Here is a 27,789-nt window from a genome sequence, read left to right on the forward strand (position 1 = left end):
CACCTTGTTCTCTTTGGTATTAAGGGAAAGAACACAAATTCTAACTCTACCACTTACCTCAAGCCCTCCCATTCTGAAAAACAGAGCTTGTCTCTTCTCCAGAAACTTGGCAGGATTAGCACATTATCACCCCTCAGAAGACTCCACACTGTGGAGACTCATCTCAATCCTCCAATGATTGTAACATCTATAGTGCAAGAGTTGCACATGTATGGAGCTATTCCATTCTTCTCTCAATAGGAGTGACTTACAATCATTATTTCTACATAGCTAGACTTGATGTGGATATAATCAAGTTCTATAAATATGCATATAAAAGAAATTGAGATCTGTAATAAAAGGACTGTACATAATAAATGATTAAACTTTTAGTACACTACAGTAACTTAATCAACCAATACGTATCTATGTATTATTATATATTTGGTAATAAACTATTGATACAGTTATATAAGTTAATACAGTGATATAGTTGATGCTTTGTAACAGTCTATAATTTAGTGTCAGTGTCTGGAAAAGGTAAGTATTTTACAACCTTCCGTTCTCTCTTTCACAACTGCCTTCTTCAAGGATAAAGACGGTAAAATTTCCATCTTTGGAAAACAAGTAAAGTAACTAGTGGACTAGAATAATAGTGAGTGAAGAGTTCTATATTTGTTTTAATTTATATAGGTTTTAATTAAACAGATAAGGCTGAATGACCCCAAGGATTGTTGAGAATTTACCTTCCAGAATTCTAATTAGTAGATTGAAGTAAAGAGCTTAACAGCAAACCTGAAAGATGGTAGGATAATTTATACAATATGCCTGGCATAGTAACTGGCCTATAATAAGTGCTTAGTAAATGTCATTTCTATTATTAATTTATAATTAGATAAAAAAAATAATTTGGGAGGAATGCATCAGAAAATATGACAGAACATGTTTGGCAATGTTAACGATGTTTTTTCCTTGTACCTTTTGTTCATTACTCATTGCTTTAAAAGAAAAGAAGAAAGAAAAGCCTAGAAGTGGCGGAAAGAAAGGAATAAGTCTTCCTGGATGTTAAGGAGTAGCAGAAGAAAGGATTTACAACCTGAACCACAGAACGTATGTAAAATACCTGGTGTATAACATCAAGGTAACAACAAAGCTTTCTGGGCCTCATTCCCCAAAAAAGAAGACATTTTCTAGACCAGGAGTGGGGAGAAAGCTGGAGGGGTAGCAAAGAGGAGTTTATACTGTGATAACCCAAAACAGAAATTAAATTCCACTATTAAAAGATTAAATTGTAGGGGCTAGGGTTATGGCTCCATGGTAGCATACTTGCCTGGCATGTGTGAGGCAACTGGGTTGGATTCTCAGCACTACATAAAAATAAATAAATAAAGTAAAGCTCTATCAACAGCTAAAAAATTTTTTAAAAAAATCTAAAAAGATTAAATTGTATCTTTCACTCATGATTTTACATACTAAAATTTAAAATCGATGTGCTAATTATTTAGTTAATTATATGTAAAAGTGCAAAGGCTGTTTTATGGTTAGTGTATAATTCCATTTTCCCTCTCAAAATAGGGCAATAAAGCTTTTAAGCTTAGAGACAAATGGAGTGGTTTTCCTTGAAAAGCTGAAACTATAATTGATTGGAGTTTCTGGTTAGAGTTTTCATAAAGAATGGAAATCCTAAACTACCTGTTCAGCTGTCACCAGTCAATACTGAAGTGTTTAAGACATGCCTATTTTATTTATATATGTATGTATGTGTGTATGTCCCAGGGATTGAACCCAAGGACACTCAGCCCATTTTTCAAATTTTCTATTTTGAGACAGGGTCTAGCTAAGTTGCTTAGGGCCTCCATAGGTTGCTGAGACTAGCTTTGAACTTGTGATCCTCTTGTCTCACTCTGCTGAGCTGCTGGGAACATGTCTAAATAGGCAGCAAAGGAACCTGGATAGATTCCCATTGCCTCTAAGTTCCAATGTCCTCAAACCAAATCATTATTTTTTATGAGGCTCCTCCCTAAGTCAACTTTGGCTCTCGAATTTTCTGTCACTGTCAAAGGGATCATCACTTACCCAAGAGTAAAAGCTTGGATCTTTTTTTTTTTTTTATGCATTCTGTGCACATCCCTTGGTTAAGCAAAGTTTTGTATTATTTTTCTTTGAATTGTACAGTTGAGGGTGGAGTGTGGGAAGAGTTGTTCCAAGAACTAAGTGAGATCCTGGATGTGAAAGTGCTTGACACGGGCTGGGCACTCAGTAACATTTTCTTTAAATTTTTTGTCTGACAAATTAAGCCTTGCAAAAATCTGACCTTAGTTTTCTTAACCATGTTATTTCTCATGACATAGCTCTTACTGAAGTGTTGTATCTTTCTATCCCATTAAAAACTTTGCTTATAACACAGCATATAATTCTGCTCTAAGCTCTAAAATTCAACTGAACTGCCTTTTAAATTACTACTGAAACTTAGAATCAATGAACCTCAGGGCTGGGGTTGTGGTTCAGTGGTAGAGCACTTGCCTAGCTCTAGGCACTGGGTTTGATCCTCAGCACCACATAAAAATAAATAAATAAAATAAAGGCATGTATCAATCTACAATGAAAAACATATATAAAAAAAAGAATCAATGAACCTCAGGTATGGAATTGTGATATTAAATTCTGTAGCTACAAAGATAATTTTTTAAACATAACAATAGTGGTTTTCTTCTTCAAAAATGTTTTGTTTTGTTCTTGTACTAGGAATTGAACCCAGGGGCACTTAACCAACGAGCCACATCCCTAGTCCCTTTTTGTATTTTATTAGAGACAAGATCTCTCTGAGTTGCTTAGAGCCTCACTAAACTAAGAAAAGTAATTAACCAATCATTTCAGGTAATCTGATGTACATGATTTGCCCTGGGTATTATAAGAATAGTTTCAAAGCAGGGTTAGAACTCTTGGAGCTGTAGTTCTCATGTCCTTTCATTATTAGTGGGTCTCTGTTTAAAGGTAAAGAAATGTGAATTATCAGTAGAGCAAGGTAACAGGATTCAGAACTTTTCAATTCTAGTCTTAGTACCCTTTGCAAACGGCTGTACTAAGTCACAAAGATTGCCATGTCTTATCTTCTCCAATTGTCCAAATGACTGAAGCATTCTGTATGTCATCTGGTATTATCATTGTATAATTTGGAGTATTCAAAGTACTATTTAAATAAATGATGTAATGGGAATTAAAACTTGCAGATGTTGAAGGGTAGATATTTTACCTGGTTCTAATAAATTAACTAACATGGGGAATAACTTCATAAAAAATTCCTAAAGTTTTTGTATTTTATAATAATTCATTATATATATTTATGGATATATAAAATAAGAAATTATATATGTTCTTAGAAATATATGATAGTTTGGATACTATAAGCACTTGAGGTAACATTCAGTATACATTGAATACAGAGATGAAAAATTAGTTTGTGTTTATGTGCAGGAATTCTTTGTCAATCATCTTGTTCTTGAAGACTTTTTATTTTATTTATTTATTTTTATTCATAAAGACTTTTGACATGCTGTAAAATAAAATCCATAATTCAGGGTTGTGAGAAAGTTGTCTCTATAATGGTGTTACCATTTAATCAGTAAACATGGATAGATATTTGTGGTGTTTTCTCTAATTTTGCTGTTGCAACAGTACTATATGAATAATTTTGAACATGTTTGCATGAAATGTGTGACGGTTTGCTGTCATAAATAAGAAGAAATGCATTTTTGCTCATTTGAGAGTTAGTATGCCCATTTTAATTATTAATAGATAATGCTAAATTGGCATTTCCAAAAAGCTACTCTGACTTGTACTTTCACACATGATATATTTACATACTAATTGTTCCTGACCTTACCAACACTTTGCAGTTGGTTTCATTTGCATGCTTACTGGTACAGTTAGATATCTTCCCACTTAGGGCCGTTTGTATTTCCTTTCCAAGGAACTGATTGTTAGATCATTTGCCCATCATTCTATTAGGCTTAAAAAAAAAAAACAACCCTTGAGATGTCTTGATATATTCTAGATAGTATTTGATGGTATGTATGTTGTAAATATAGTCTTCCATCTATTTTTCATCTTTGAACTATTTATTGTGTCTTTTTCAATAGAAGTCTTAAATTCTAATAGAGTCAAAATTATCAATCTTTACTACAACCTCTTGATTTGTATTTTGTTTAACAAAACTTTCTTATGAAGCACTTGGATCTATATTCTCTTGTATCTCCTTAAACTATTTGTGTAGTTATGTATTTACTATTTATGTTTTTAATCCATCTGTGATCTTGTGTGTGTGTGTGTGTGTGTGTGTGTGTCTGATTATTGGTATAAAGTGGGATTTTTTTTCTTTTTTCTTAAAAAAATGGACAGTTTGTCTGTAACATTCATTATTGTCCATCCTTAACCTTCCTTTCAGGTACCAAATTTCCATTCATACCTTGGCCTGTTTTTGAACTTTCTATCCTACTTTTTTGATCTACTTGTCTGTCTTTATGTCAATACTCTAATTACTGTAAATTTATAATTCCATGTTTTACCATATTGTTGAAAAGGAAACTCTGTGCAGGGTCATGCATGTGTGCACATACAAAGGCACACACACACACACACACACATGCTTTGTGTTCCTCTTTTGACATTTATTTTGGGAATTCTAACATAATTTATTTTCTAGATGAATTTTAGAGTACACTTCTCAAAATAAATGATAAATCTGTAGATATTTTGACTAGGCTTTCATTGGATTAACATTAGTGTACAAAGATCTGGCATATTTATATTAAGATTCATTCAGGTGTATAGCCTTAATTTTTTCAGTTTTCTCTTTAATGATGATTTTCCCCTCATATGTGTATCATTCCACCTTCATTCAGGTCATTCTTGGCTATTTTATAATATCTGTTACTACTGTAAAAGGGATTTTTTCGATGATATTTTGTGATGTTTATATTTTTAAAAATTAAAATGACCATTTATTTTAGACTTATCATAACTCCTAAAGGTTTCTTAGCTTATTATAAAGGTCTGGATTCATGTTTTACTTTGCTGGAGCATTTTTCTGGTCATTATCTCAGCTAAGGCTTATGGGTAATAAATTTTCTGAGTCCATTCAGATCTGAAAATGTCTTATTTTATCATTATATTTGTCTGATAGTTTGCCAGATTATAGAATTCTAAGTTCAAAATCATTTTTGAGAGAGAGAGAGAGAAAGAGAGAATTTTTTAATATTTATTTTTCAGTTTTTGGTGGACACAACATCTTTTATTTTTTATTTTTATGTAGTGCTGAGGATCAAACCCCTGCCAGGTGAGCGCGTTACCTCTTGAGCCACATCCCCAGCCCAGTTCAAAATCATTTTATCCTCAATACTTAGAAAATATTTCTCCAATGTCCTTTTATATTCAATTTGCTTAATACATTTGAAGTCAACATGATGCTTTTTAGTTTGTTATTTCCTTTGGAAGCTGTTAGGATTTCCTTATTGTTCATGGCATTCTAAAATTTTAGCACTATTTTCTAGCAGTGAGTGTTTTCTCTTTCTTCTTGCTTGGCACTCAGTGAAAGTCAATCTAAAAACTTGAATTTTTTTTTTTTTTTCAGATCTGGGAACATAATTTGATTTCTTTATTTTTCTCTCTCAGTTCGATTTTTTCCTTCTGGAAATCCTATTATATGGATGTTATAACTTTGGGACAAACTGCCCCCCCCAAGTCCCTTAACTTTTATTTCATACTTATATTTCATACTTATCGTCTCCCTATTCATTTGCATTATGATCAGTTTTATCTTTGAGTCTTCATGTTGCTCTTCAGCTATGTCAATATTGCTATTCATTCTTGGAGTTTTTATTATATTTTATATCCAAACTATCTAATTTTTTTCCATTTAAGTCTGCTTTTGATTCATGGATACAAACATGATACATGGTATGTAATTATTTTATGTTTTAAAGTCTTCAACAATTGTGTTCTAATTACTCTGTTTCCTCAGGTATTATTTATGTGTGTACATGTGTAGACTGATGCTTTTCTTTAATGGTATTACTTTTCCTCAAATTACGGTGAAGCTTTATTGCACTCCGGCTTGGATCTTCCCTGTTAATCTGTCTGAGAATGTTTTAACTAATCATCTCAGCTTTCTACCAGTGTCTTTTTGAGTATTGTAGAATGTGCTATGTGGGTGTAACAAGAGCCAGTCTGGTAATAGGGGCTTCCTGAATGTCATTACCTGTTGATAGCAATACCCTGTATCTTTGTCCCAAATACCCATTCCAAAAACTCCCACATTGGGGCTGGGGCTGTAACTCAGTGGTAGAGCTCTTGTCTCGCACGCATGAGATACTGGGTTCAATCCTCAGCACTACATAAAAATAAATAAAGATATTGTGCCCATAAAAATATATATATTTTTTAAAAAAACAAAACTCCCACATAGTGATGCTTTGTCTCTTTTTTCTACCTTCCCTCCATATCTGTGGGAGATTGGTTCTAGGACCCCTGTAGTGCAGTATATATGTATATCCTATGCATATCCTCTCATATACTTTAAATTATATACCTAATACAATGTAAATTCCGTGTCTGGGAATACCCAAGCAAAGTAAACCTAGGCTGCACATGGAGTGTCAGCCCATGACTATAGTTTCCTCAGAGATAAATTTTTCCTTTTTCTTTCTCTCTGCTCTACTAAGAGTCATGTCTGGCAGATCCTTGTATTTGGGAATGTGTTTGCTCTTGTTTTAAAAGCATAACATTTTATAGTTAGGGTAATGTTGAAAAGGTCTTATATTAACCTCTCCACCTTGGACAGGTCCTGAATATTGGATTCTGTCTTCTTTCCTGTGAAACCATTAAAGCAAGAGCTGTTGGTGGCACAGACCTGTAATCCTAACAGCTTGGGAGGCTAAGGCAGAAGGATTGTGAGTTCAAAGCTAGCATCAGCAATTTAACAAGTCCCTAAGCAACTCAGCGAGACCCTGTCTCTAAATAAAATATTAAAATGGGCTAGAGATGTGGATCAGCAGCAAAGTGCCCAGGGGTTCAATCCCTAGTACATAAAAAGAAAAAAACAAAGAAGAAAAGAAAGAAAAAGAAAGAGAAGAAAAAGCCAGTGCTACACTTGTCTGACTGAGGGCAAAAGGTCATTTGATATTTGGGTGCTGGGCTAACACCAGGGGGAGGCAATACTAGGTCTGATCAGATGCTCTGTGCTTACTTCCTTTTGATTCTAGCTTTTTCTTCATTTTTTTTTCCCTCTGTGTGTGTGTGGTGGGGGAGGGGGTGCTGGGGATTGAACCCAGGGCCTTGTGCATGTGAGACAAGCACTCTACCAACTGAGGTATATCCCCAGCCCCTTAGAGTTTTTTTGTTTGTTTGTTTTTTTAATCTTGTAGTTCTTTAATCTTCTCAACTCTTTGATGCATTTAAAAAATTTGTTTCTAGGTGCAATGGTATCTGCCTGTAGTCCCAGTTATTTGAGGGGCTGAGGCTGAGCCCAGGAGTTTATGGTCCAGCCTGATCAATTATGTGTGTGTGTGTGTGTGTGTGTGTGTGTGTGATCTCCTTTGTTTTCAGTGGAAGCATTGGTCCAAATAACCTAGTTACTTAGCATTCCATTACTAGAAATGGAAGTCCTGCTCAAGAAGTGGTGGTGGTAAAATATGGATTAGGACTGCTGAGCTCCTCCTACTGTCAATTCCAACCAATCACCCTCCTCTTTTGCCCCAGTACTCCTTCACTTTATTCCCCTACCCGACTAATACATCTTTTCTAACAGCATTCTGCACATTTTGGGCAAAAGTTTCCTCTTTCGGTCCAATTCTATCTCTTATTTATCTTTTAGGTATTCCTAATATTTTTTTTTCATCAAGGGCACCCGTACTTTTTTCCAGAGTTACAGATATTTTTTTTTTTTAAAAAAATCTCTTCACTGGGGAAGCTGCAGGATATAAATCAATTTATTCAATCTGGGAATATTTTCTTCAATCCCAGCCCTGTGAACTGTAGCCTTGATTCCAAAATTGTGGAGATGGGCTAAAAGAAGTCTTAAGAAACCAAGACTTTAAGTTTTCTTGCCTATCATATCTCATTGGCTAATAAACAAAACAGCAACAGTAAGACTCCAGCAAATCACAAAGTTAATTTAAAAAATGGATAAAATGCAGCTGTTGGAATTTACATAATCATCATACTGCCTGAGGCAAATATCCAAAACCTTCCTTTGGAGAATATAGACTTAGAATAACAAATAGATAATATTGAGTAAAAACACTTGCTTCCCATTAAAAGATTTGGGTCTTAGTGAACTCTGTATTTCAGAGTTTAAAAATATCTGTAAATTTGAATAATAAAAATATGGGCACTACCATTATGAGTTTGGGAAGGCATTTTACCAATTTCAGTGTTATATGGGTTATAATTATTATTTAATTTTACAAGTGTTTTTGAGCATCTACTAATTGTCAAATGAGCCACAGAAGACATAAAATTCAGGTAAAACACAATCTCTGCATTCAGGTAGTTGATAGTTGAGTTAAAAGGTAACTCAATTATGATATTCTGATGCATAGGACAATAAAGGCGAAATGTGTTATAAGAAAGGAGTTGGGATATTTTGTTGTTGTTGCTGTGTGGGCTTTTTGTTCTTATTTTGTTTTTTCTTTTTGGAAGAAGAACTTGAGATGGACCTTAGAAGATTTGTTGTAGATTTATAGTGGTGATGGGTAAGAAGATAGGATGACAGTCCATTCCTGCAGGCAGTCCATCTGCAGAATAGATTGAAAAAGACTTGGGAGTGAGAGATTTAGGTAGGTTTAATGAGTAGATAATAACTTGAATTGGTTGAAATAAAATATTTGTGTAGCAGAGACAAAATAGAAAGGAAGTTAGAATCTAAGTATATAGGATTTTGACTACTGGACAAGATGTTAGCAATTAATTTGCATAAAATAGGTATTTGAACAGGGGAAAACCATGATTATATTGGGATTTTACGAATACTATTTTGGGCAGTAGTGTACTGTGGATAAGAGAGAGAAGAATTAGAACTGCAATATTGTAGTTAAAAGATACTAAAATGAGATTTAAATTGAGACAGTAAAAAATGCATAAAAGAGAGAAGCATTGGGAGTACAGAACATACAGGATTTGGTGAAGGAATAAAAGAATTAATTTATGTGAAGGATTAGGAGATTCTGTTTCCATACTGGCTTTGTAGAAGGACTGAGGAAGCAATTTAACCATTCTGGGCCTCAGTCTTATTTAATATCTTCACAGGAAGATATTAAATTAGATGATATTTAGGGAATTATAGCCATGTTATCATACAATTTTAATGGTTTGCACTTGAGAACTAGGGAATCAGGGAATGATAGTTGGTGACATTAACAAGAGAAAAAAAAAAACATAAGAAAGGAATTAGCTTGGAGAAGTTGAGCTTAAGACATACGCAAATGTTGTTTGCCACCATCACGTAGTTGGACATGCAGATCTAGAGATCAGGAGGAGGGCCTAAGATTTACATACACTAGCAAATGAAGTTGTGGAGCCTATGAGGGAATACTAGATTGGTAATTAATGAGAAATTGGCATTCTTTGAGGAAGTGGTTCCAATAGATGTGGAGTAGATCTTAGAATCTTTCAAGAGCAGGTATAAGGCTATCATTGGCAGAGAATATTCTTGGGGTAAATATGTGATGAGAGATATATGAGAAAATTGAGTTTGAAGTGGGAATAGTGATTGCTGGCATGATCAAAAGACAAGTCAGGGAGGGAAGTTCTTCAATGCATGGACACGTATGGACTCATCAGGGGTAATGCTGAGGGCTATATTCTCTGCATTGGTCTTTTTCCTACTGGATGGATAAAAAAAAAACAGTAGTAAGTGATTTATATAGAAATCATTATGACCTGTATACATAAAACAATAATGAAAGAAATGACACAAATAAATGGAAAGATAGCCCATGTTCATGGAATGGAAATATTAATATTGTTAAAATGTTCACACTCCCCAAAGTGAGCTACAAATTCAATGCAATCTCTGAAAATTCCAGTGTCATTTTTCACAATAAAAGAAACAATCCTAAAATTTATGTCAAACTACAAAGATCAGGAATAACTAAAAAAAAAAAAAAAAAAAAAAAACTTGCAGCAAAAAAGAACAAAGCTATCAAAACTATACTTCATGATTTCAAAATATATTACAAAGCTATAATAATCAAAAGCAGCATAATACTGGCATAAGAGCAAAGATATTAACAAATGGAACAAGATAGAGATCCCCCCAAAATAAACCTACACATTTATAATCAATTGATTTTTTTTTTTTTGAGGTAGTACAGACTGACTCAGGGACTCTCTACTGATGAGCTACATTCTCCAGCCTTTTATTTTGAGACAGGATCTTGCTCAGTTGCTAAAGCTGGCCTTGAAATTGTGAGTCTCCTGCCTCAGCCTCCCAAGTTTCTTTAATTATAGTTGTGCACCACCTGTAATCACTTGATTTTTAACAAAGGTGCCAAAAACATAGAAAGGACAACCTCTTCAAAAAATGGCTTTTAGAAAACTGGACATCCGCATGCAGGAGAATGAAATTGGACTTATTTAAAAATATATTTAAAAATCAACTAAAATGCATTAAAGACTTAAATTTAGACCTGAAACTGTAATACTACTGGAATAAAACAATAGAGAAAAAAATTATGAAATTGGATAATGATTTCTTGGATATAATGTCAAAAGCATAGGCAATAAAAGCAAAAATAGACAAAGGGAATTGAGTCAAACTAAAAAGCTTCTGCACAGAAAAGGAAGCAATTAACAGAGGGAAGAGAAAACTTATGAATTGGGAGAAAATATTTGCAAACCATAAAAGTTGGTCCCTAACTTACAATGGTTCAAATTAGAATTTTTCAACTTTATGATGGTGTGAAAGCTGTTTTCAACTTTATGATGGGTTTATTGGAATGTAACTATATTGTAAGTTGAGAAACACCTGTGTATCTGATAAAGGGTTAACATTCAAAATATGCGAGAAACTCAAAGAACTCAGTATCAATTTTAAAAATTCCTGATTTAATGGGGCTGAGATTGTGGTTCAGTGGTAAAGTGCTTGCCTGTCACATGTGAGGCACTAGGTTCAAGCCTCAGAACCACATAAAAATAAGTAAATAAAAACAAAGGTATTGTGTCCATCTATAAGTAAATATATATATATATATGTGTGTGTGTGTGTGTGTGTGTGTGTTAAAAAAATGCTGATTTAAAAATGAGCAAAGGTCCTAAGTAGTTATCTTCAAAAGAAGTTAAATAAATAGCCAAAAAAAGAAAAAATTCTAAACAGCATTAATCATCAGGGGAATGCAAATTAAATGCTCAGTGCAATATAACTTCAAACTGATAGAATGGCTATTATCCAAAAGATGAAAGATAACAGTGCCAGTGAAGATATGAAGAAAAAATAAAACTTGTACACTGTTGGTGGGAATGTAAATTGGCACATCCATTATGAAATACAAATTGGAGATTCCTCAAAAACTAAAAGTGGAATTACCATATAATCCAGCAATCCCTTTTCTGGATATATATCCTAGAGAATTGAAATGTGTATGTTGAAGAGATATTTGTACTCCCAGGTTCACTACAGCATTATTCACAATAGACAAGATTTGGAAACAACCTAAGTGTCTATCAATGGATGAATAGATAGAGAAAATGTGGAGTACATATACATAAAAGTACAGCATTCATCCTTAAAAAAATAAATTCTTTCTGCCATTTCCAACAATATGAATGGACCTGGAGGACATCTTGCTAAGTAAAATAAACCAGACACAGAAAGAAATACCACATGTCACTTATATGTGGAATATAAAAAGTCAAACTCTAAGAAGTAGAGAGTAGAATGATTAGAGTGGGATGGTAGTTATCAGAAGTGGGGAAGGGGATAGGAATGGGGAGATACTGGTCAAACAAAGGGTACATGTTTCAGTTAGACAGGAGGAATAAGTTCAAGGTATCAATTGCACAACCTGGTGACCATAGTAAATAATAATGTATTTTACATTACAAAATTGCTGAAAGAGTACATTGAAATGTTCTTACCACACAAAAATGGTAGACGAAGTGATAGATGTGTTAATCAGCTTGATTTAATCATTCCACAATGTATACATATATCAAAGCATTGCTGGGGGTATAGCTTAGTGATAGAGTGCTTGCCTAGCATGTGCAAGATCCTGGGTTCAATCCCTAGTACTGTAAAAAAAAAAAAAAGATCACATAGGGTCCCATAAATACACAATTATTATTTGTCAATTAAAAGTAACAAAAAGTATAAAACCTTTTAGATCAATCTAAGAGATGAATACAAGAAAAAAACATATCCTTCAAGAAACTCACAAATGGGAACTGTGCTTTTTCACTGAGTCCTTACATAACACAGTAATTAAGCTTTTTCTCTTGAAATCCTTGACCCCACCATAACACCTGCTATCTTCTGCTTCTTTTCAGGGGAAGATGCTCCAGATACTTGCATTTGTTCTTCCCCTGTTTAGAGGTGTAACATAAAAGAACTTAATGGAAGAAAAAGTAGCTTGGAAGTCCTCAATTTCATATTGTTCACAACAGCACATTGATAATAGCAAGAGTATTTCTGAAGCAGGCAGAATATTGCTCACTGGTTCTGTTTAGTTAGGCTCAGCCTCTTCTGAAACATATTCAGGATTTGGTTTTTATATGTCACTTTCTGGACCAGAGAGGGACTTAGATAGGATTGCTGGACTACTGCTTGTTGATTTCATCAGATGGGTGAGATAGTTGCCCTTTTCAACTGGGATAGAGTTGCTGGGTGGGTTGGTACAGAGGAGAGAATTGCTATGAACTTTTTGGGTTTATTTGTTCTGTTTTTCTAATCAGAGAAGTGCATGATAATGAGGAGTTACTACTAGAAAGAGATGGACAAGATAAAGGAAATCTGATCCTGGATGCTCTGGAGTCAGAAATACCAATAATGCCTTATCTCTGTCTCTGTTACATATCTTTATATGACTTTAAATCTGCAGCTGGCTTTGTGAATTTCTAATTCATGCATTTTGGGATAGACTGCTCACCTTTCCAATCATCAATTATTTTATTCTCAGAATTTGCCAAAAGGGAAAAACATTCTCAGTAATTGTTTCAGATTTTTTCTTAGGTGATGCAGAGAAAAGGATAATTGACACTCAACATTTTCATAAAGTGAAATCAAAGTGAAATGAATATCAAGTGAAAATATATAAAAAGGCAATTTACAAGCTTACAAAGTGTATAGGAGTGGGGGAAAAAAGGATGGACTTGTGTGTTTTGCCTTTGAGAATGAGGGTAGAACGGCAGAGGAGGGGGGCGGAAATGAGGGCAAGAGCTGATTTTATATATGAATCCTTGGGTCTTTTAGCACTAGCTTGAAAACAAATGCCTTCTCCCCAAATAAGGACTTTGGGTTTCTGTACACCTGCAATCAATAAATGATCTGTTGAAAACCTTACAAAATGGCATAAAACAGAAAAGGTTCTATAATTCCTTCTGTTCTCTAAACTTCTTCTGTTCTCTCCTACCAATCAAAATCAGGTCTCTGTCACTGCTTAAAAATTTTCCAGACACTAAATTGAGTAGTGGTCACTTATTGACCCTTGCCTTATCTCCCCATTCTCTCTGGCATTTTGTCACTATTGGCAATATTTTCTTCTTGGCACTCTCTCACCGTGGACATCTGTGCCTCTGTTGTCTCTAGCCTGGTTATCTATGTCCCTCTCTTAGTGCCCACTGAGACTGCTCTAACTTAAGCTCTCATTATTTCTTGTTTGGGCCATTATATAATCTCTTACTGGTTACTTTGCTATTAGAGTTATATGGCTAGAATCATCCACCCCTCTACTGCCAATGACATTTTAAAAATACTTATTTTTTTAGATTTAGGTGGACACAATATCTTTATTTTTATGTGGTGCTGAGGATAGAACCCAGTGCCTCACGCATGCCAGGTGAGCTACCACTTGAGCCACATCCCCAGCCCAAATGTCATTTTTCTAAGACATAATTCTATGAGTAAATCCTTACATGACTGCCCATTGGTCACAGGATCCAGCTTAAACTTCATGAACTGTCACAAAGAGTCCCTGCCTACCAACTACTTAAGCTTCATATGTTTCTTTATTCCTTTTTACATCCTACACCACAGTAAACTGATATACTACATAGAACATGCTGTTTTATTCCTTGTGTCTTTGTTCCCTATTTTTAGCCTGAAATGTTCTTCTTTTCCCTTGCCTGCTTGGTGGTAACTCACAAATCTTTGAAGATTCACTTTATGTCATTTCCATTATGAAGCCCTTCTGGCCACTCCACACAGTGGCAGTAGAATTGACCTCTCCCACATCCGTGCCCTACTGTACTCTGTAAAAACTTCTGTTTTAAGATCTACAACACTTTACAATTTAGTTATTTGTTTACCTTTACTTTTTCCTTCTAGACTCTAAGCGGCTCAAGGATAAGGTCTATGTCTTAGATATTTTTTAAAAAATTTTTTATAGTTGTAAATGGACAGAATGTCTTTATTTTATTTGTTTATTTTCATGTGGTGCTAAGGATTGAACCCAGTGCCTCACACATGCAAGACAAGTGCTCTGCTACTGAGCTACAGCTCCAGCCTGTGTCTTAGATATTTTTGTATCCCCAATCCTCCTGACAAATAAATTTCATTAAATATTTCTTCTTTTCCCTGTAATCCAATGATCTTTAGGCTATTTGAAAAATGTGTGCAATCATTACCACAGTGAATTTTAGAACATTTCCATTATCCCCCAAAGAAATCCTATACCCCTTAACCATCATCTTTCCAATTTCCTCTTATCTTCCAGGCATAGGTAATTAGTAATATAGTTTCAATCTCTGAATTCGCCTATTTTGGATAATCCACATACATGGAATTGCATAATATGAGGTCTTATGTGTCTACCTTCTTTTGTTTAACAATGCTTTTAAGGGTTTTGTGTTTTTGGAGACTCTTATTCAATTGTATGGATATAACATATTCCATTTGTATATTCATCAATTAATAAAACCTTGGAATATTTCCTCTTTTGGCTATTATGAATAATGTTGCCATTTTTATGTTAGTTTCTATATAGCAATGTTTTTCATTCTCTAGAGCATATACCCAAGAGTGGAACTGCTGCATCAGACAGGAACTGTATGTTTCGTCTGTTGAAGACTCACCAGACTGTTTTTCAAAATGTTGTAACATTTTTAAAAAATTGAATTGAAATTCATATAACATACAATTACCCACTTAAAGTGTGAAATTTAATGACATTTAGTGCATTCACAATGTTATGTCACCACCACCTCTATTGTTTCAAAACTTTTCTATCACCCAAAAGTATACTCTGTACTCATTAAGTAACCATTCATTACTTCTCCCTTTCCCAGCTTCTGACAACCACAAATCTGCTTTCTGTCTCTATGATTTGCCTATTTTAGCTATTTTATATAATAGGAATTGTTCATAGTCTTCTGTGTCTGGCTTCTTTCATGTAGCATAATGTTTTTTATATATCAGTACTTCATTTCTTTTTTATAGCCAAATAATATTTCATTGTATCTATGTACCATATTTTTTAAATCAATATTTGCAATTTTATTTATTTATTTTTATGTGGTGCTGAGGATCCAACCCAGGGCCTCGCACATGCTAGGCGAGGACTCTACCACTGAGCCACAACCCCAGCTCCCATATTTTATCTGTTCCTCCATTAACAATATTTGGATTGTTTCTGCCTTTTAACTATAATGAATAATGCTTCTATAAACATTAATGTACAGATCTATGTGGACATGTTTTAATTTCTCTTCAGTATTTATATTTTCTTTGGTTTTCCCTGTAATGGAATTAATGCATAATATTCAAAATCTATGTTTAGCTTTTTGAGGAACCACCACACTACCATTTCATATTTCCATCAGCATTGTATATGAGAGTTTCTATTTCTTCTCCACATTCTTGCTGAAACTTGATATTTTCCCTTTTTTTTTTTTTTTTCTTTTTCAGTCTAGAGATGTAATCTAGGGTCTCATGCCTGCTAGCAAGTGCTCTACCACTGAGCTAATCCACAACCCTCTATTTCTGTTTCTTTTTCTTTTTTAAAAATTAATTAATTTATTTTAATTAGGTATATATGACAGCAGGATGCATTTTTATTCATTGTACATAATTGCAGCACAACTTTGAATTTTCTGGTTGTACACAATGTAGCATCACACCATATGTGCAGTTATACATGTACCTAGGGTAACCATGTCCATCTCATTCCACTATCTTTACCCCCATGCACCCTCCTTACCCTCCCTACCCTTAGCTGAATCAAATTTCCTCCATTTTTTCCCTTGCCTCCCACCTCTCCATTATGGATCAGCATTCACTTATCAGAGAGAAAATTCGGCCTTTGTTTTTTTGGGATGGAGTTGGAGAATATCATGCTAAGCAAACTAAGCCAATCCCTCTATTTGTTTTGTTTAGAAGATTTCTCTATACAACTGAAGCCAGAATTAAAGACAGGCAGTCAGTGCAGGTAGGCAAGGGTGAGATCTAGAGAATAGAGGCCAGTTTGGGTCTGGGAAGCTGGAGACTGCTCCTGAGGAATTTAAATGTTAATGCCTTCAGAGCTCTTCCTCTATCCTTATCAAGATAACCTGCCCCTGCTCCAACTTGTTGCTAAGGTAACCTGTCCCAGGAATTGTCCCTCCCTACAGGCTGTTTCCTGCCTGGGTCGCTCCACCTTGGCCCCTCCTGTCCATCTACTTCTCACCTTTTGGCCATCCTACCTGGGCCTAGTCATGCATACAGGAAAGAGTGAGATAAGGGAGAAAATAGCAGTAGAACAAAGGAAGCCTACAACATAGTTTTTAAAAAGCAGAATGCTCTCACTTCTTGGGATATCAGGATACAGCTATGGCCCCCTTCTCCCTCCCAGTAGAAGTTGGTATATTGCCCCCTTTTAAATAAGCCCTGCTTTATATGCCTGCCTTGGCATGCTTCTCTAATGTTCAAACTTCAACATGTGAGGAAGCAGAATTCATCACCGATAATCAGGGGTATCACAAGGAGCTAGTACAGTTTTTTTCTTTGGGTAGATTTTATGGATAACCCACTCAAGGAAGATCAGTTAGTCCTACTCAAAGAAGCCTGTAACTGTCATGTACAGATGGAAACACTGGCAGCACATGTTGAGGCCATATTTCTGGATCACACTGTGCAGGTTTGAGCAGATTTGGCAAGAGTGAGAACACTGGCTGTATTTTCACAGGTGGCTCCAGTAGAGCTGCTGGTGACCCACTTTGCTTTCAGGAGTGTGAAAGGCCCCATTTCTTAATTATAGCTAGTCTAATGGGCGTGATGTGGCTTTTCACTGTGGCTTTTGTTTTCATTTCAATGACCAACGATGTTGAACATCTTTTGTGTGCTTGGCCACTTGTAGGTCTTCTTTGGAGAAATGTCTATTCAGTTCTTTTGGCCATTTTATTTGTTTTGTTTTTGTTGTTGTTGTTCTTACTAGTTATATATGGCATAGAATGTATTTTGATATATTACACATATATGGAGTATAACTTCCCATTCTCCTGGTTGTACATGATGTGGAATTACACTGATTGTGTATTCATAGATGCACATAAGAAAGATATGTCAGACTCATTCTACTGGCTTTCCTATACCCATTCCCCCTGCCTTCCCTTCATTCACCTTTGTCTAATCCAAAGTTACTTCTATTCTTCCCACATCCCTCACTTATTGTGTGTTAGCATCTGTGTATCAGAGAGAACATTTGGCCTTTGTTTTGGGGGGGTTCAGTTTATTTCACTTAGCATAATAGGCTCCAGTTCCATCCATTTACCTGCAAATGCCTTTGGTCATTTAAAAACTGGGTTGTTTGTCATTTTGTTGATGACTTCTAAGAGTTCTTTGTATATTCTGCTTGTTTTTTTTTTTTGCTACTGGGGATTGAACCCAGGGCCTCACACATGCTGAGCAAGCACTCTGCCACTGAGCTACATCCCCAGCCCTTCTTTACATATTCTGAATATTAAACTCATACTGGATATATGAGTTGTATTTTCCCCTTCCATTTTGATAATAAATTAAACACAAAATTTTTAAATTTTGATGTCCAGATTATCTCTTGGGTGGCACATCTAAGAAATCATTGCCTAATCTAAGGTCAGGAAATTTATTCCTTTATTTATAAGAGTTTTAAAGTTCAGTTTATGTTTAGGTCTTTGTTCCAATTTGAGTTAATTTGTGTATATGATGTGAGGTAGAGATCCAAATTCTGTTTTGCATATGACTATCAGTGGTCCCAATACCATGTGTTGAAGAGTTTATTCTCTTCCCTGCCCCAACATTGAGTTTTCTTGGCACGATTGCTGAAATAGATAAATATGAAGGTTTACTTATGAACTCTCAGTTATATTCCATTGATGTACATATTCTTCTCTGCCAGTACAACACTGTCTAAATTACTGTAGTTTTACAGTAAGTTTTGAGATTGAGAATTTTGAATCTTCCAAGATTGTCCTTTTGTTCCTTCTTCTGCAAGAGAACTTTTAATTTGTACCAGGGATTGAACTCAGGGGCACTTAACCACTGAGCCACATCCTCAGCCTTTTTTTTTTTTTTGTATTTTATTTAGAGACAGGGTCTCACTGAATTGATTAGGATCTTGCTGAGTTGCTGAGGCTGGCTTCAAACTCTGGATTCTCCTGTCTCAGACTCCCAAACAGCTGCAAATACAGGCATGCACCACTGAGCCTGGTGCAAGAGGACAATTTGTTTTTATCTGAACTTTAAGATCCCTTTGTGTATATCTGCAAAGTCAGTCACAATTTTGATAGAGATTGTATTGAATCTGTAGATTGATTTAGAGAGTATTGTCTTTTTAAGTTTTTCAACTCATGAATGTAGGAAATCTTTTCACCTATTGAGGTTTTCTTTTACTTCTTTATACAATTGTTGTAATTTTTATTTTTATTTTATTTTATTTTTGGGGTACCAGGGATTGAACTCAGGGGCACCTGACCACTGAGCCACATCCCTAGCCCTATTTTGTATTTTATTTAGAGAAAGAGTCTCACCGAATTGCTTAGTGCCTCGCTTTTGCTGAGGCTGGCTTTGAACTCAGGATCCTCCTGCCTCAGCCTCCTGAGTCACTGGGATTATAGGTGTGCGCCACCCGAGCCTGACTGTTGTAATTTTTAGAGAATGAGTTTTACATTTCTTTTGTAAAATTGGTTCCTAAGCACTTCATTCTTTTTGATACTATTATGAATGGGATTTCTTTTTGAATTTCATTTTTGGTTTGCTCTTTACCAATCTATAGGAATAGAATTAATTTTTGCACATTGATCTTCTATCCTCCAACCTTGCTGAACTTGTTTATTATTTTCAACAGTTTTGTCATAAATTCCTTAGGACTTTCTGTATAAAAGGGCACATCATTTATGAATACAGATAATTTTACTTCTTTTCTAAACTTGATGTCTATTATCTACTTTTCTTGTTTAATTATATGGACAGAACTTCCAATACAATGGCAAGAGTAGACATTCTTGTCTTACTCCTGATCTTTCATTATTAAATGTACTAGCTGTGGGTTTTTTGAAGATGTTAGGTTTTTACCATGTTCAGAAAGTTTCTTTTTAAGTTTTTTTTTTTTGCATGCTTTAATCATAACATATTAGGTTTTGTCAAATGTTTTCTATTGGGATGATCATGTGATTTTGTCTTCTATTGATATGCTGCTACATTAATTAATTTTCAAAAGATAAATCATCCTTTTATTCTTGGGTCAAAGCCAAACAAATATTTCTTAAAATGAATCCACAGTATGTAAAATATATGAGAACTGGGTGAAATTAACTCGACAAGGAAATGGACAAGGAAATAAGACTTGAAAATACTTTTCTTTTTCAAATAACTACTTAAAAACACAAGAACTTGGGAAGTTTAGAAAGTTTTTAAGAGAATATAGGTTTATAGCATTTTGCTACTCTTTGAGTCCTATAATTTTCCTTTAAATTTCTAGAAGGTTTAACAACACTTAGCAACCTGTCCCCAATAGCCCTACTTTATAAAAATTACTCTAATGCTTCCCTCTAGATTTGTTCTCATTCTCCTCATTCTCTCTCTCTGTCTCTCTCTCTCTCTCTCTGTCTCTCTGTCTCTCTCTTTCTCTCTCTCTCTCTCTCTCACACACACACACACACACACACACACACACACACATTCTTTTCCCTAGCATTATCCCAAGTAAGTACTTGAATAAAAATGATGTTAATTGGAAATATGGTGAAGTTACATTTGAGTTTCTAATTGTCTTAAGCCCATAGTGCTGTTAGAACAAAGAGAAAAGAACCTTATAGAGAACTACAAGGACAGAAAAACTTACTTTTAATTGTGACCCCAAGAATTATCAATATCTCTATTAACAAGGTCAAGGGCTTCATCTCCTAAGCAGATCCTCTTCACTGTAACACAGGCAGAACTAGGTGGCTGGCCCACAAGCTTCCTCTTCTCAGGTTTGTGGGGTTCAGGACTCAGTTGCTAAGTAACCATTTCCTTACTCTTGGGCCAATGGGCTTCCAGGAAGTTCCTTCCAAGCCGGAATGAAGGCAACTGCTGGAGAAAGCAGGCTGTGGAAAGGAACCATATCTAATCTATTAGTCCTCGGTTAGAGGTAAGAGTTAGGTTTGAAATAGGTAGGGGTTACTGTCTAGTATAAAAGGAAAGGACCAGAAGTCTGATCTTTACATACCCACACTAATGTCCAAATTTAATTTCATGTTCCTTGAGAGATATATATTATCCATTGTTATTGTTATTGTAATGAGATACCTGAGAGTGGGTAACTTTGTAAAAAATAAAAATAAAAAAGGTTTATTTTGGCTCACAGTCCTGGAGGTAAAAGGACTCAGGTGGTGAGCTTCTGGTTGGCAGAGTCCAGAGTATAGCAGGGTAACAAATGGTGATAGGAGAGAGGAAGTGCATTTGTGTATGTGTGCCTCTTCTGGTCTTTCTCCCTCCTTTTACAAAGCCACTAGTATTCATTCATAGGAACTTTCACCCTAAGGACTTTAATCCTAATCAAGGATTCCCAGGGTCCACTTCCAAACTGCAGAGTCAGATGAAGTTTCTATCCTCTTAATTTCCCATAAGAAGTGGGGGTGTGAAATTTCAACACCTGAAGGGATATGCAAACCATATCTACACAATAGTAAGGTGTGAGCTGCACATAAGTGAAAACACAACTAAGTTCTTCAGCAGACCTGGGATTATCCCTTCATTTGGTACCTCTAGGCGCTGGCAGACAGGAAACACATGGACCTAGCTGCTTAGTTCCAAATCTGATGAAAATTTTTATCCTCTGTTTAAGTTAGGAACTGCTCAGGTTTTACTGGAATAAAAGCGAAGACTACTTAAAACTGCACTCTTCACTACTTTAAAAAATGCGGGCGTTTCACAAGAGGGTATACTTATGGGTACCAGGAATCAAAACGAATACTTAGGGAAAAACATGGAAATATTATGAATATACAAGGAATGGAGCAAGTTGAGAAATTACGTCCAACTTTTACAGTGTTTCTAAGAAATTACTTCAGAAACACATTTTACTATTATGAAGTTATAGGTTTATACCCTTTATTAGTTTCCCATTGCTGTGCTAACAAATTACCACAAACTTAGTGGTTTAAAACAACAGAAAATTAAGTCTAATGCTCTTCTTCATTCTTTGTGTGTGTGTGAGAATATATTTTTTAATCTTCTTTCTCCTTAATTTAAAAATCATATCACCTCTCTTAGAAAAACCTTTTCTTGACTTTGGATCCTTTTACCTACTACTCTCTACTTTTTCTATCTCTGCTCTGTTGCTTCTGAAAGGAAAGTGACCACAACATTCAGAGCAACCAAGAGATCTTTATTACAGCAATGCAAGAGAGGAGAGGAGAGGAGAGGAGAGGAGAGAGAGAGAGAGAGAGAGAGAGAGAGAAAACATGAGAGAGACAGAGAAAGCAAGAGAGACAGCAAGAGAGAGAGGGGCTCGGCAGGAGGGAGTTTTTATAGCCAAATCTAATGAGGTCTCTGGGTCTGCAAGCTGCCTTGTTGTCACAAGTGGGGTTACGTGTTCGGCCTTGAGCAGGGGGTTGAGTGTTCAGCCTTGAGCGGGGGCTTGGACGTTTGGGCTTGAAGCAAATAGTTGATAAAGAACCAGACAGTGGATTTGAGGGGCCAGGTCATCCTGCAGCTAACTTTGTTTGGCATGCCCTGCAGACAGCTTACTCAGCCTGTCCTGCACCTAACAGCTTCCAACTTATTCTTTTTTTTTAATATTTATTTTTTAGTTGGACACAATATCTTTATTTTTTTTTAAGCATTTTTTTAACACAATGCCTTTATTTTTATGTGGTGCTGAGGATTGAACCCAGGTCCCGCCCATGCTAGGCAAGCGCTCCACCTCTGAGCCACAACCCCAGCCCCCTTCCAACTTATTCTTTAATGACTTAGTTTTATTTTCACTAATTGACCTAGAGTAGAAGTCCAATAATCTTTTTTCAGTTTTCACCTTACTTGTTCTTTGTCAGACCTTCAACATTTCATAACACAAAACACCCTGAAAACATATTATTGGTTTCCCTGGAAATTGGATTACAATTACTTTTTCCAGTATTGAGTTCAATGTCTCATCCTTGTATTGCTCTCTCATTCATTCATTCATGTGTTGAATACCTATTATATGCTAAAAAGGAATTGTAACTCTCCTTGAGGCATTCATTAATTTCATGTTCTTTAAAATTTTTTTTTTCTTAGTGTTCACATTAAAATTAAGACCTCACAAGGTACTCCCTTCTGTTCAAGTGTTCTCTTTCCTAGTTTTGCTAACAACTCTCTATGGGTGCCCACTTCACATTAATTTACTTTTTATTCATTTAATAAATATCTATTATGAGTCTATTATGTGCTAGATATCCTGTCATTCTGGGAATGGTGAACATAAAGTATATTTCTTGTCTTTAGGTGGTTATAAGTTCAGAGTAAAAGCCAGATGTTAATAAAAAATAATCCCCAAAACAAACGTAAAATTTTAATGTTTAAAAAGTGCTTAAGCTGGGTATGGTAGCACATGCTTATAATCCCAGTGGCTCAGTAGCAACTCAGTGAGACCCTGTCTCTAAATAAAATACAAAAAGGGCTGGGGATGTGGCTCAGTGGTTAAGCGCCCCTGAATTCAATCCCCAGTATCAAAAACACACACAAAAAAGTGCTTTATAGGAAAAAAGTGAGCATTCACAGCATGGAAAGGGAAACTGAGGGTAGAGGTCAAGTGGGAATTTAAAAAAGTCTTTTTAGTTAAGCTGAAATTTGAAGAATGAGAATGGATCAACTAAACAAATCTTGTCCCAAGTATACTGACAGACATGGGGAAAGTCCACGAGGTGAGCACAAGGTGTATTCAAGGAAATGAAAAGCTCTATGGATCAGTATGGTTGGAACCAGAGATTGGGCTGTAGAAATGAGGGTGGCAAATGGTATAAGGTTATACTGATAAGTGATGTTTGTCCTGTTCTTCATGATTTAATCGTTATGAGAAGACTTAGGTATTACTCACCTTAGGCTACCATAACAAAATACCATAGATTAAGTGATTTAAATAAGCATTTATTTTCTCACAATTCTGGAAGCTGAAAGTCTAAGATCAGGGTGTCCGCATAGTAAGGCTCTTTTGAGAACCCTTTTCCTGGATTGCATATGGATGCCTTCTCTGTGTTCTCATATGAAAAAGAAAAAGTGGGGGAGGAAGGAAGCAAAGGTATCTCTCATTTTATAAAGTCAACTCCTATCATATTAGGAGGGTTCCACTTTATGATATCATTTTTTTAGGGGGAGTACCAGAGATTGAACTCAGGGCACTCGCCATATCCCCAGCCCTATTTTGTATTTTATTTAGAGACAGGATCTCACTGAGTTGCTTAATGCCTTGCTTTTGCTGAGGCTGGCTTTGAACTCGAAATCCTCCTGCCTCAGCCTCTGGAGTCGCTGGGATTACAAGCATGCGCAACCACGCTCAGCACTTATGATGTCATTTTTAAAAAATTTTATTTGTTCTTTTTGGTTATACATGATAGTAGCATATAATATGATATATTATATGTAAATGGAGTATAACTTCTCATTTTTTGTGATTGAACATGATGGGGAGTAACACTGGTTGTATATTCATATATGAATATAGGAAAGTTATGTCCCATTAATTTTACTGCCTTTCCTCTTCTAGCCCCCCCTCTCTTCCCTTAATTTTTCCCCCTTGTCTAATCCAGTGACTTTTATCACCCACCCCCCTCACCACCACTTGTTTTGAAAACATCTGCATATCAGAGAGGACATTCGGCCTTTGTTTTTTTTTCCCCTCATCTTCATTTAGTTTGTTTAATTTTCAGGCTGTTGCATGGTTTCCTAAATGCTTTTTCTTTTTTTTTTTTTTTAAACTTAAAAAATTTTTTTTGTATACCTTTATTTTATTTATTCGTTTTTATGTGGTGCTGAGGATCAAACCCAGCACCTTGCACATGGCAGGTGAGCGCTCTACTGCTGAGCCACAGTCACAGCCTCCCTAAATGCTTTTTCTAAATATATATTTTTATCTGTTCTAATTAGTTATACATGACAGTAGAATGCATTTTGACACATCATACATAAGTGGAGTAGGCCTTTCTTTTTTGGGATTGCCTTATTTCACTTAGCATGATAGTCTCCTGTTCTGTCCATTCATTGGCAAATACCATAATTTCATTCTTCACAATGAATAGTATACCATTGTGTATATGTACCACATTTCCTTTATCCATTCATCTGTTGAAGGGCACCTAGATTAGTTCCATAGCTTAGCTATTGTAAGTTGAGTTGCTATGAACACGGATGTGATTGCATCACTATAGTGTGCTGATTTTGTGTCCTTTGGGTTTATACCCAGGAGTGGGATAACTTGGTCAAATGGTGGGTCCATTTCTAGTTTCCTGAGGAATCTCCATACTGCTTTCCATAGTGATTGAAGCAATTTGCAATCTCACTAGCAATATATGAGTATAACTTTTCCCCTACATTCTCACCAACATTGTTACTTGTATTCTTGATAATTGCAATTCTGACTAGAATGAGATGAAATCTCGGTGTAGCTTAAATTTGCATTTCTCTATTTGCTTGGGATGTTGAAAATTTTTTTCATATATTTGTTGACTGATTATATTTCTTCTTTTGTGAAATGCCTGTTCAGTTCCCTTGCTTATTTATTGATTGGGTTATTTGGCTTTTTTTTTTTGGTTAAGTTTTTGAGTTCTTTATATATTCTGGAGATTAATGATCTATCTGAGGTACAGGTGCCAAGATTTTCTCCCAATCTGTAGGCTCTCTCTTCATGTTCTTTATTGTTTACTTTCAGTAAAGAGGCTTTTTAGGGGATGGGGTTGTGGCTCAGTGGTAGAGCACTTGTCTCACATGTGTGAGGCACTAGGTTCAATTCTCAGCACCCCATATAAATAAATGAATAAAATAAAGGTCCATCAACAACAAAAAAGAAACTTTTCAGTATGATGCCATCCCATTTATTGGTTCTTTTTTTTTTAATTTTTTTTTAAGGGGGGGGGAGAGAGAGAGAGAATTTTTTTTTAAAATATTTATTTATTTATTTTTTTTTAGTATTTGGCGGACACAACATCTTTGTATGTGATGCTGAGGATCGAACCCGGGCTGCATGCATGCCAAGCGAGTGCGCTACCGCTTGAGCCACATCTCCAGCCCTGGTTCTTTTTTTTAATTTGTTTTTTTAGTTGTAGGTGAACACAGTACCTTTATTTTATTTATTTTTATGTGGTGTTAAGAATTGAAACCAGTGCCTCACACATGTGAGACAAGTGCTCTACCACTGAGCTACAACCACAGCTCCTTATTGTTTCTTGAATTTACTTCTTGTGCTTTAGGATTCTTATTGAGAAATTCAGCTCCTAAACTGATATGATGGAGATTTGGGCCTACTTTTTCTTCTAGTAGGTGCAGGGTCTGTGGTCTAATGCCTAGGTCTTTGATCCACTTTGAGTTGAGCTTTGTGCAGGGTGAGAGATAGGGATCTAATTTCATTTTGTTACATATGAACTTCCAGTTTTCCCAGCACCGTTTGTTGAAGAGGCTATCTTTTCTCCAGTGTATGTTTTTGCCTCTGTCTTTCTTTGTGAAGAAAGTGTATTCAGTCCTTGATGGAGGACATATTCTATATATGTCTGTTAAGTCTAAATTATTAATTGTATTATTTTAGTTTTATAGCTTATTTATTTAGTTTTTGTTTGGAGGATCTATCTAGTGCCTCATATATGCCAGGCAAGTGCGCTACCCTTAAGTCACAACCCCAGTCCAAAGTTCCGGTTCTTTGAGTTGACATGAGAGAAGGGACAATCAATAGTGTAATGTTTCTACACATTACACAAAAAGCATAATTGGAAGGATAAGCCCTAGGCTGGAGTACTCACAGTTAACTTTTTGAAGGGAAACTTCCTAGTATGATGCACTTTATTGCAGACCTTGCATTTAGCATTTCTAAATAAGAACTAAATATCTTTGGTGGTGCCTGCCTGTAATCCCTGCAGCTCAGGAGACTGAGACAATAGGATTACAGGTTCCAAACCAGCCTCAGCAACTCAGTGAGGCCCAAAGTAATTCAGACTTATGTTTCTAATACAGTATTTTGGTTGTCTACAACTTCCCAGTTCTTAAAACTCTTTGAGTAGCCCATTTACCTGTCTTTCTAAACTTCATTGAATTACAATGAAATTTGTAATTATTACTTCAAGGTTGGGCAGCTGATTGCGTAAGTTCTTGAACCATTTCTACAATTCTTTCACTTGTTTTGGTCTTATTTGCCCACCCAAAGGAAAGCTTCAGAGCTTTCAGAGCTCGCCCAGAGAGGGCAGTGACAGCGAGCATGGACAATTCCTTTGCACTCACTTTCCTCTCCAGCTTGCATACCTTCCACTTGCTGAGGAGGATTTTGCCCACTGGCTCCTCAGTCACCTGGAGCACTTAGTTTTACAGGCCACGCCCTTTGGTCTTCTCAGAGCGGAGAAGCCAGCTAGAAGCACGCCCCGCTCCGGCGCCTCCAAGGCTCTGCTCCACGCTCCGCCCCTGTCGAGAGGTACTTCTAGCCCTCTCGCGCCCTTGCTCCACCCACTCCAGCTCCCCAACGTCCTCCGCGTCGGGCCCGAGCCTGCGCCTGCGCCTGCGCCCTGGGGCCGAAGTCGGGGCGCGCCTTGGCTAGAACGCGGAGAGCGGCGGGCGGTGCAGCCAATGGGAGGCGGCGCTGCCTAGCGGCTGGGAGGCGGGGCCTGCGCGGGTGTTAGGTTAGCGCGAGGTGTGACCTAGTTGACAGGCTCTGAGGTGCTGCTGTGGCGGCGGCCGCCGAACTGAGGCGGGTGGGATCCAAAGCCAAGCGCGGGCTGAGGGAGGAGGGCGGCAACTGGAAAGCGGCGAGCGACGCGGGACGCAGAACCTTTTTCACTTTTTCCTTCCCGAGTGCCCCCTCCTAACCCTCCCACTACACACACACCCTGTTTGCCCGTGAGCCTGGGGAACTTGCAGCTTAAAGCCAGCCACCCCCACGGCAACATGTACCCCAGCAACAAGAAGAAAAAGGTGTGGAGAGAGGAGAAAGGTAA

At 36.3% G+C, this 27,789-nt stretch overlaps 2 protein-coding genes across 14 annotated transcripts in view; one reads left to right on the top strand and one right to left on the bottom strand.

Moving 5' to 3' along the window:
- The window catches only part of Sel1l2 (SEL1L2 adaptor subunit of ERAD E3 ligase), a 115,334-nt gene extending 94,720 nt beyond the window's left edge, over positions 1–20,614 (bottom strand). For both annotated transcript variants that reach the window (XM_015476308.2, XM_015476246.2), the window contains exon 1: positions 20,484–20,614. In XM_015476308.2, coding sequence (XP_015331794.1) covers positions 20,484–20,541 — 58 coding nt within the window. In that variant the 5' untranslated portion in view covers positions 20,542–20,614. The remainder of the gene's footprint in view (positions 1–20,483) is intronic.
- Positions 20,615–27,457: 6,843 nt separating this feature from the next.
- Positions 27,458–27,789, top strand: part of Macrod2 (mono-ADP ribosylhydrolase 2) — a 1,954,610-nt gene continuing 1,954,278 nt past the window's right edge. For 4 of the 12 annotated variants that reach the window (XR_007350663.1, XM_048811898.1, XM_048811897.1 and 1 more), the window contains exon 1: positions 27,464–27,785. Coding sequence is in view for 11 of the 12 variants with exons in the window: in XM_048811898.1 (XP_048667855.1) it covers positions 27,740–27,785 (46 nt within the window). In the remaining variant the exon portion in view is untranslated. Of the gene's footprint in view, positions 27,786–27,789 lie in introns of all 12 variants that reach the window. The other 8 variants (XM_048811888.1, XM_048811890.1, XM_048811889.1 and 5 more) reach the window with 4 other exon arrangements.

This window comes from Marmota marmota, unplaced genomic scaffold, assembly GCF_001458135.2.
Source record: "Marmota marmota marmota unplaced genomic scaffold, marMar, whole genome shotgun sequence".
NCBI lineage: Eukaryota > Metazoa > Chordata > Mammalia > Rodentia > Sciuridae > Marmota > Marmota marmota.